Source organism: Mus caroli, unplaced genomic scaffold (assembly GCF_978045245.1).
Source record: "Mus caroli unplaced genomic scaffold, Mus_caroli_1 scaffold_13, whole genome shotgun sequence".
Lineage (NCBI taxonomy): Eukaryota > Metazoa > Chordata > Mammalia > Rodentia > Muridae > Mus > Mus caroli.
In genome coordinates, this window is record NW_028227268.1 from 6,885,750 (window position 1) to 6,894,840 (window position 9,091).

The window sequence follows — 9,091 nt, forward strand, 5'->3', positions numbered from 1 at the left end:
CGTCCCCAGCACCCATGTCAGGCAGCTCACAAGCACCTATAATTCACTTCAGGGAATCTGCAGGAGATCTAACACCCTCTTCTTGCCTACACACAGACACAGATAACACAGTTAAAAAAAAAAAAAAGAATAAATCTAAAGAGACAGAGAAGAAGGGAGAGAAGAAGGAGGGGAGGGGAAGAGGGAAAGTGACAGAGATAGAGACAGAGGAGGGGGTCAGTGTGCCACTGGAGAGATGGATCAATGGTTAGAGCACTTGCTGCTCTTGCAGAGGACCTGGGTTCAGTTCCCAGCACCCACATGACAGCTCACAACCATCTGTAACTCTACTTCTACCGGATCTGATGTCCTCTTCTGGTCTCTGTGGGCCCCAGGCACATGGTATACAGATATACGTGCAAGCAAAATACCCATACACATAAAAATCTAAAAACAATAACCAATTCACACATGTTGGTGCTCACATACACAGACAGACAGACAGACAGACAGACACACAATTGCACCCCAGACTTATTCTTCTAGGATGGTAGAGTAAGAAACCCTGGGCAGTGGTGGTGCACACCTTTAATCCCAGCCTTTGGGAGGCAGAAGCAGGCGGATTTCAGAATTAAGGCCAGCCTCGTCTACAGAGTTCCAGGAGAGCCAGGGCTACACAGAGAAACCCTGTCATGAAAAAAAAAAAAAAAAGAAAAGAAAGAAACCCTAAGGTCATTCAGGAGATACAGTGGTAGTAGGAAGAAGCATAAGACGTGAGGTAACGGCCAGTAAACTCGCAGTGGCCATGACAAAGGCCACGCACAATACCTGTGCAAGCCCAAGCCAGACCAAGTCCCAGCAGAAAGGGGGAAGGAGGGTGTGAAGTCAAGTGAATATTTGGAATTGAAAGCTGCTGAGAGAGAGAGAGACAGACAGAGAGACAGAGACAGAGTGAGTGAGTCAGCAGCCCCTGGTAAGTGACCCAAGCTCCAGTAGGAGGAGGTCACCTGTCCCAGAGTCTATTAGCAGGACAACTGAACTTGATGGCCTTTGGTTTTGCTTTTGTTCTAAAGGGACACAAAGCTGAGTGGGTAGGGAAGTGGACCTGGGAGGTCCCAGGAGAAGAGGTCAGCATGTCCATAGCACACTGCACAAAATTCCCAAGAAACTAATTAAACAGAGCCTTAGGACCTGGAGAGATGGCTCAGGGATGGACACCACTTGTTGCTCTTGCAGAGGACCCTGGTTCAGTTTACAGCACCCACATGGTGGCTTAAAACCAGATATAGCTCCAGTTCTAGGAGATATGACGCCCTCTTCTGGCCTCTGAGGGCACTGCATGCATAAGATACATACATGTATATGTATATATATGTACATATATGTATATAGACACACCTATGCATTTGAGTATATATATATATATATATATATATATATATATACACGCACACACATACGCATGTTTATATACACATACACACATATATGAATTCCATACATTCGTACACACAAAAATCAAATATTTAAAAGACAACAAAGACCTATAAGAAGATGGCTGCGCCGGGCGTGGTGGCACACGCCTTTAATCCCAGCACTCGGGAGGCAGAGGCAGGCGGATTTCTGAGTTCGAAGCCAGCCTGGTCTACAAAGTGAGTTCCAGGACAGCCAGGGCTACACAGAGAAACCCTGTCTCGAAAAAACAAAACAAAACAAAACAAAAAAAAGAAGATGGCTGCTTTCCTCAGAACCTGATTAACACCCCCCCTCCCCCCGTCGCCACCAGCACCCATCTTTCTCATCTCTCTTCCTTCACAATTAAGATAAAAACAAAGTCACAGTGCTTGTTTATGGCAAAGTGCAAAGACCCCAGATAAAAGAAAGCACACAGAAGATGGGAAGGAAAAAAAGGGGGAGGTGTGTGGAGCGGAGCTCCTGAGGCATGCAGGCCTAACTGTCCAGGCGGCTGTGGCGTCACAAGGTGGCCCGTGTGGATGATTACATGGTGAAGGCACAAGGAATGGGGACATAAGGTACTTTCTTTCTAAAATGCGGTCACAGCAATAACTCACTTCCTCGTCTCCAAGTCTGTAGTGAGTGTCAGAAAAAGCAGGAACTGTGGCAACGTGTAGGGACAGCGCAGACATCTTCTTGCTGACAGGGGAGACTAAGAACTATCACATGATTGCATGGACAGGGTCACCGTCCACTCCAGCACTTTCCCTGGTGAGCTGCAGCGGTGAAGTGTGCATGCGTGTGTGTGTGTGTGTGTGTGTGTGTGTGTGTGTGTGCTCTGTGGCTGCCTGTGAACAGCAGGGCACTGCTGAGACTAGAAAAAATCCTAAAAAGGTGGCTGGTGGAGAAGAGCTGCTTTTTCTGGTGACAGCCGGTACCAATGTGAGTCAACCCAGGTAACTCACGATTACCTCCAGCGACTTACCCAGTGAAGGCCCCGTGATGCAATAACCACAACCAACTGGATACAGCCCCGAGAGAAGATAAACTGAGTGTGTGTGTGGGGGGGGGGGGAGTGCAGGGGCCACGGAGCTGAGACAGAGGGGAATCAATCGCTCTAATTGTCATAATTGCATGCTCTACCAAACTGCAATTGGGAGACTCTGCAGCTCACCGCCTCTTTCGACATCCAAGACCACAAGAGTTGTGCAATTTAGAATCTAGCGAAGGAAGAAAGAGGCTGCTGACTACTGAGAGGAACACAACTCCACGGCGACAGCCGTCGGTGACCGCCCATCTGGCTGGCAGAACTGTGTGTCATCTGTGGGAGCCCTGAGATAGACATTATGGGAGACTACGTTTGGCTTGATGCTCTCTGATAGGTGTCTAGAAGGAGAACTGGCCTGGAGAAACAGCTCAGCAGTTAAGAGTACCTGCTGCTCCTGCAGAGGACCCGAGTTCACTTCCAGCACTTACGCAGAGCAGCATCCAACCATCCACAACTAACTCCAGGGCACCTGGTGCCCTCTTTTGGATTTGACAGGCATGCACATATCCATACATACACACATCATTTAAAATTAAAACTTTTAAAAAATTATAAACAAATGAGGAATGAGTCTGATGAGTCTGAGCCAAGACAGCTGAACCCGACTGGAGCTATGTGGAGTTTCCGTTGTGTTTTTCACCAGGGTCTATTTAAACCAGGGCCATAATGAGTATAGTCCACAGACAGCAGTGGGCTTCTCTAGAAACCAGGAGCATGGTAGTGAGCAGAACACATTTATGGAGAAGAACTCACATAAGGAGAATAGAGCTCCCCGGTCTCTGTGATCTCGCCTGCCATCTCCAGAGAGTGAGGAAGGGCTGGTCCAAGAGGTTACTTCTATGCAGTGGCAGCAGCAGCCGCAGCTCCTAAGACAAAAGAGTAGACTTTAGTTCTCTAACTGCAGAGATGGGACTGGGGGTGGGGGGTTTGCAGCCTGCCGCTTTCACCTGTAGCCCTTTTAAATCAGACACTTTGGTCTCCCTATCTGCCTTGAGACAGCCTTGGTGGGACGCGGCTCCCTGGACCATGCCTTCTAACTTGACTCTTGCTATGCAAGGCACTTCTCCGTGCCTGGATGCTGCTCACACTCCAAGTGACTGAGGGGGCTTTCCGGGCCTCTAAGCCTCACTAACCATCACAGCCCCCTTTACCCTAAAGTGCTTACGTCCGTTTCATTATCTATGAGCTCACTACTACACAGGACAGCCCACACAGCTGTCTGCTTCTTCGCCCACAGCGGGAGTCAGCTTTTCCAAGGTCGCCCCTCCATCCTAACTCCTTTTCCCAAAGCCTCTTCTTTTAAATGGGTCCTCGCGCTCCGACACCTGCCTTTTGCTTTGCTTTAGGGTTTCCCACCCTTAAACCTCCCTCTCTTCTCCAGAGCCCGTCCCTCAGCCTCTTCTTCCCTTCCCCTCCCTTCTAGGTGAGACTCTAAAATGCACATCCATCTTCACCCTGTCCTACCCTCTTGCCCGTCCCAGACCTGCAGCACAGCTAGCTTCCGGGCACAGTGGCCACCGCCTCCACCTCCGCAGCTGCCACCCGGCACCAGGGGCCCCGCACCAGCACCCGCTACGCGCACGCGCACGCTTCCCAGTTCCCCCTTCCAAGCGAGCGCGTGGGGAGGGGCGCAGAGCGCTGATTGGATGCCTCGCGGGGGCGGGGCCGGGATTGGGCTCTGCGGCTGCCGTCTGCGTGGCGGAAGCGGACAGCAAGCCCCTCCACGCGCATGCGGAAAGCCTGGTTCTCCGGGACAGACACAGACGCCTGTCGTTGGGGACGCCTTCCTCCGCAGGGGGTGGTTGTGAGCTTTGTAGTTTGCAAACTACGGCGCTCAGACGGGCGAGGAACCACGCAAAGGGCTGAAGGCCTGAGAACTTTGAGTGGGGCTTAGGGACAGGAAAACGGAAGGGCCAGAGCCGAGTGACGTGGACTCTGGACGCTGGAGGCTAGGGTTGGAAACAGGTTAAAAAAAGGGTTAACAGGTCATTTGGGGGTGGACGGGCACGTTGTGTAGGAATGGGCTGGAAACTGAGCCAGAACTTGGCCCTGGGTGAGAGCCGAGATGTATTGACCACTTCGGCTCTTTCTCTTACAAGAGTTTTAGAATCCCCGTTGTGAGGGGAAGGCAGGACGCCCTTCTGTCAACATAGCTCCACTGCTACAGAAAGAGTTCCAGTTCCCACCCTGCGTTGGGAAGACACTATGGGGGCTCTGAAGTCTTTAACTCTCCCCACTAGTAGGCAGCTACAATGAAGCTGAATCAGAACACCATGCTAGTGGGCAAGAAGGTGGTCTTGGTACCCTACACCTCCGAGCACGTGCCCAGGTAACTAACTCATTACCAGACTGGTTGTAGCGTGGAGGGCAATTGCAAACAGGGTGTCTTAATCTAGGAGCCTGTCTTGTTTAACAAACGTCACTTGTGTGGTGCTGTACACCTTTGATTCTGGCACAACACTTGGGAGACAGAGGCAGGTCCATCTCTTCCGTGAGATTGAGGCCAGCTGGGTCTATATAATAAGTTCCAGGCCAGCTAGAGGTACTTAATGAGACTGTGACTCAAAGTGGGGGATGGGGGTGGGACTTACATGCAGGAGGAATAAAGCTGAAGTGTAGGGCTCATCTAAATTACTGATGGCATATCCTCTGGAGACTTAACGTGTGCTTGTCCCAGATGTTGAATTCATTATTTTGATGCCTACTGTTTAAAGGCCAGAAGTGAGATACAGGGACTCTTTGTGAGGTTAGTTGGCAAACGTCTGGCAGATTGAGAAGCTGGCTCTGTAGGGGACAACAGTTTTGCGTTGGGGAGATCGGTCACCCTGTCTTGTAGAGGCCTCCTCAGCCCTCTTTGCTGAGGCTGGACTGGCATATCCTTACCCTCATGAACTGGAGGAGTGTTTGGTTTTACATTGCCTGGGTGGGAAGCTGGGCCCCTAGAGCTACCCTCTCTGCTGCTGCCTGAGCAAAGAACCTACCCTTTCTGCCCACCCATACCCACTTCACCTCAGAAAGCACAAACTCAGACTTTTTGTGGTTTTTCTTTTTCTTTTTTTGAGTGGGGCATTTTTAAAAAATCGATTATATATTAACTGAATACCTACAATGTTTTTGTTTTTGTTCCCCCCCCCCCCCGACAGGGTTTCTCTGTGCAGCCCTGGCTGTCCTGGAACTCATGTAAACCAGGCTGGCCTCGAACTCAGAAATCCACCTGCCTCTGCCTCCCAAGTGCCGAGATTAAAGGCGTGAGCCGCCACTGCCCAGCTACAATGTGTTTAGACATAGAGTGAAAATGACTAACGTCCTTACCTCCACAGCACTTATCCTGTGTGGGCAAAACCAGAAAAGAGTGGATGTCACATCCGTATTTTATTTTATTTTATTTTTAAATTTATGTATATTTATTTGGAGACAGGGTATCACTGGGTAGTTCTGGCTGGCCTAGAACTATGTAGGCTATAGAAAGAGACCTACCTGCCTTTGCCTCCCTGGTGCTGGGACTAAACTGCGCCACCACACCCAGTGTCAGATTCTTGTTTGTTTGTACCTCATACTTCATTGCTGCTTGGATATTGTAGTGTTGAGAGCCTGGCATAGAATTCTCCCCAGACAGAGCTTAAACACTCCCCCCTCTTCCTGTTCATTTGCTTTGAAGAAAGGGTCTCCTGGAACGCAGGGTGGCTTTGAACGCCTGCGCCTCCTGGCTTAACCTCTTGGGTGCTGAGCCTCCAGGCCTGTCCTTCCACACCCAGGAAGCACAATGCTGTTGAGTCAGTATCTCTCTCCTAAGGCAGGCCTTTGCCCCTCCCCACCCCCACAGGTACCACGAGTGGATGAAGTCAGAAGAACTGCGGCGTCTGACAGCCTCAGAGCAGCTGACCCTACAGCAGGAGTATGAGATGCAGTGTAGCTGGTGTGAAGATGAGGACAGTGAGGAGGCCCCCCACCCCCCACCCCAGGCAGCCTCCACCCCTCCCTTTCTCTCACTCCTCAGCTGCTGCCCCTCCGGGGGGCATCACTAAGCTATGATGGTGACAAGTTTAGAGGTTGCTCATACTTGAACCGCTTAAAGTGATGTGATCCCCGCGGCTGACTCCTTTTTCCTGGGCTTGGAGGGATTTAGAGAAAATAAAGCAATTTGATTTCTAGCTGTTTGTTTAGGCCCTGCTGTCCCCCGCTCCCTTGCTGTGTGTGGCCTGGTAGAGGTCCTCCTACCCTTTGGGTCCCTTGTTCCTTTGAGTACAGATGTCTTGGAGAAGGCCACTTCAGATCAAGTCTGCAGGTGCTAACTAACCCTGTTGCCTCTTGCCCTCAGAGTGCACCTTCATTGTGCTGGATGCAGAGAAGTGGCAGGCCCAGCCTCGCCCCCCTGAAGAGAGCTGCATGGTGGGAGATGTGAACCTCTTCCTCACAGACCTGGAAGACCCCACCTTGGGGGAGATAGAGGTCATGATTGCAGGTTTGTCTCACCAGGCTCACACAGAACCTCAGAGAGCTTAACTGGGTGCCCAGGGCTGGCTCAGTCAGCTGTTGTCAGCTAGCGCTGGACGGTGGCTGATTGTTCCCCTGTCCCACATTTAGCACTGTGACTAACCCTTGGGTCCATCACCTTCTTCCAGATGCCTTGGTGTGACCCTAACCTTTAGCCTGGGTGTGTGTGTGTGTGTGTGTATACACGTGCACGCACTCTCGAGTGCACCAGAGGACAATTTTGGCTTTTGTTTCTCACATACCATCAACCTTTTTAAGTCTTCATTTTTTTTTTTTTTTTTTTGTTGAGACAGGGTTTCTGACCAGCTTGGAAGTTGCCGAGTGGGCCAGGCTAGCTGGCTGTGCCTCCCCAGTCCAGGGCACCCAGTCTATGCCACCACACCTACCTTTTTCACATGGATTCTAGGCATCAAAGCCATCTTCCCCACCCATAGGCCTCGAGTTTGTCGTCTTCACAGCTCTACCTGTCCATCTTCCCCACCCTTAGCCCTTGAGTTTGTCATCTTCACAGCTCCACCTGTCCCTTGCTTGGGAGGAGATCCTCCACAGAGCAGAGGTCCACAGGAGATTCAGGAGACATCCTGCCATGCTGTGCAGGAGCCCTGTCTGCTTGTGCGTCCTTGGTCCTTAGCTTCTGCCAAGAGCTCCCTGGTAAAAGGAGCAGGGTTCAGATTGCTGGGAGCCTCGCATGCCCTGCCACTTCTGTGCGCCTGCCTTTCCCGGGCAGAATGCTAACATGGAGTTTTGGTAAATTAGTGAGCCAGTACCTGTCAGGTGTACACACTGGAGCCTGGTGTCTGGTACCAGGCACAGTGTGCTCTTTCTCCTAGAGCCCAGCTACAGACGGCAGGGACTTGGCACTGAGGCTTCTCTCCTGATCATGTCCTACGGTAAGACAAACAGAACTGACCACATGGGTAGAGGTGGGCAGGCCTCAGCTGAGCCTTCTTGGGCTGTGGGGGGAGGGGGGAGGGGGGAGCAGCAGATGACAGGCCCCCAACTGCAGACTGGGACCAGAGGCTAGAAGAGTGGAGCTTTTACTGTGTGCTCCCCCCACCCCCCACCCCCCACCCCCCGTAACTGGAGGTGTGACAAAGTTAGGTCTGACCAAGTTTGAGGCCAAAATCGGGCAAGAAAACGAACCTAGCATTCGGATGTTCCAGAAACTTCACTTTAAGCAGGTAAGGGCATCATTGGTGGGGATGCCTAGGGAAGCAGGGCTGTTGGTGTTGGGGTGGTACTCAGTAGGTCTACTCTCTGGCTTCTACAGGTGGCTATGAGCAACGTCTTCCAGGAGGTGACACTCAGGCTGGCAGTGAGCGAGCCAGAGCGGAAGTGGATTCTGGAGCAGACGAGTCACATGGAAGAGAGACCCTACAGGACCAGGAAGGCCGAGCCTGTGACAGCCCCCCTGAGCGAGCAGAAGAGTTGGAACTGCCCACTCCCAAGGCCAGACGGCTGCATGGGAGACACAAGTGCAGTCTCTTCAGTCTGCGCCAGGCTCTCCTGAGCCAGCCATGGTCCCCCCCTGGTTAGCAGTGGTCAAGAACACTCGCCAACTCCGAGCCACACACTGACCCTGACTGCACTGGAAGGAGTGGCTGGAGCCCATCAAAGTCAGGGTGGAGGTGGGGACTGGAACGGATGGATGTGGAGAGCCAGCCTTTCCCTGGGGCCCTGGCTGAGTAAAGCACTTGTTTGGGCAGCTTCCCTTGTTTGTTCACCCACCCTCCCCCTGGGGAAGGGGAGGGCAGTCAGCAGGTCAAACAGGCGATATGGTGAAGGAGTGGGTTGGCCCCTCTGCCCAGCATCCTTGGTACCAGACAGGTCTGAGGGAAGAGCGACTTCTGAATATAGCTCCCTGTATCTGGGGAGCATCCCTGTCAGAGAAGCCTTGAGCCTGCCGCAGGTGAGAGAAACTGAAGGCAACTCTCAACCCCTCCCTCAAGTACATGTACTTCAGGCTCTTCCGTTCAGCTATCACCCTCGCCTTTGGGCAGCTGCACTGAACCTGGTCACTAGGGGGCAGCAGAGGCACGGTTTCAGGATGGCCAGACTGTTGGCAAAGTTCTTTAGGCTCTGGCGAAGGGTGTCATCCCCCCCAACTCCACTTTG

General features: G+C 52.0%; 2 protein-coding genes across 6 annotated transcripts in view; one reads left to right on the forward strand and one right to left on the reverse strand.

The window, feature by feature from the left end:
* Slc38a12 (solute carrier family 38 member 12) overlaps positions 1–4,077 on the reverse strand; it is a 58,903-nt gene extending 54,826 nt beyond the window's left edge. Inside the window, exons 1-2 of one of the 2 annotated variants that reach the window (XM_021175718.2) lie at positions 3,966–4,077; positions 3,236–3,348 (exon numbers count right to left, since the gene is read on the reverse strand). In XM_021175718.2, coding sequence (XP_021031377.1) covers positions 3,236–3,280 — 45 coding nt within the window. In that variant the 5' untranslated portion in view covers positions 3,281–3,348; positions 3,966–4,077. Of the gene's footprint in view, positions 1–3,235; positions 3,349–3,946 lie in introns of both variants that reach the window. The other variant, XM_029483317.2, reaches the window with a different exon arrangement.
* Positions 3,716–8,681, forward strand: Nat9 (N-acetyltransferase 9). 4 transcript variants are annotated; one of them, XM_021175722.2, is made up of 7 exons: positions 3,716–3,739; positions 4,726–4,811; positions 6,306–6,415; positions 6,801–6,944; positions 7,807–7,866; positions 8,063–8,157; positions 8,247–8,681. In XM_021175722.2, the coding sequence occupies exons 2-7, from the start codon at positions 4,735–4,737 to the stop codon at positions 8,484–8,486; spliced, it is 726 nt and encodes a 241-aa protein (XP_021031381.1). In that variant the 5' UTR covers positions 3,716–3,739; positions 4,726–4,734; the 3' UTR covers positions 8,487–8,681. The 4 variants fall into 4 exon arrangements, with proteins under 4 accessions (XP_021031381.1, XP_021031379.1, XP_029339178.1 ...); XM_021175720.3 differs by lacking the exon at positions 3,716–3,739 and adding an exon at positions 4,178–4,447 and having other exon boundaries at positions 4,723–4,811; XM_029483318.2 differs by lacking the exon at positions 3,716–3,739 and adding an exon at positions 4,178–4,447 and having other exon boundaries at positions 4,723–4,811; positions 8,078–8,157.
* The last annotated feature ends 410 nt before the right edge of the window (positions 8,682–9,091 follow it).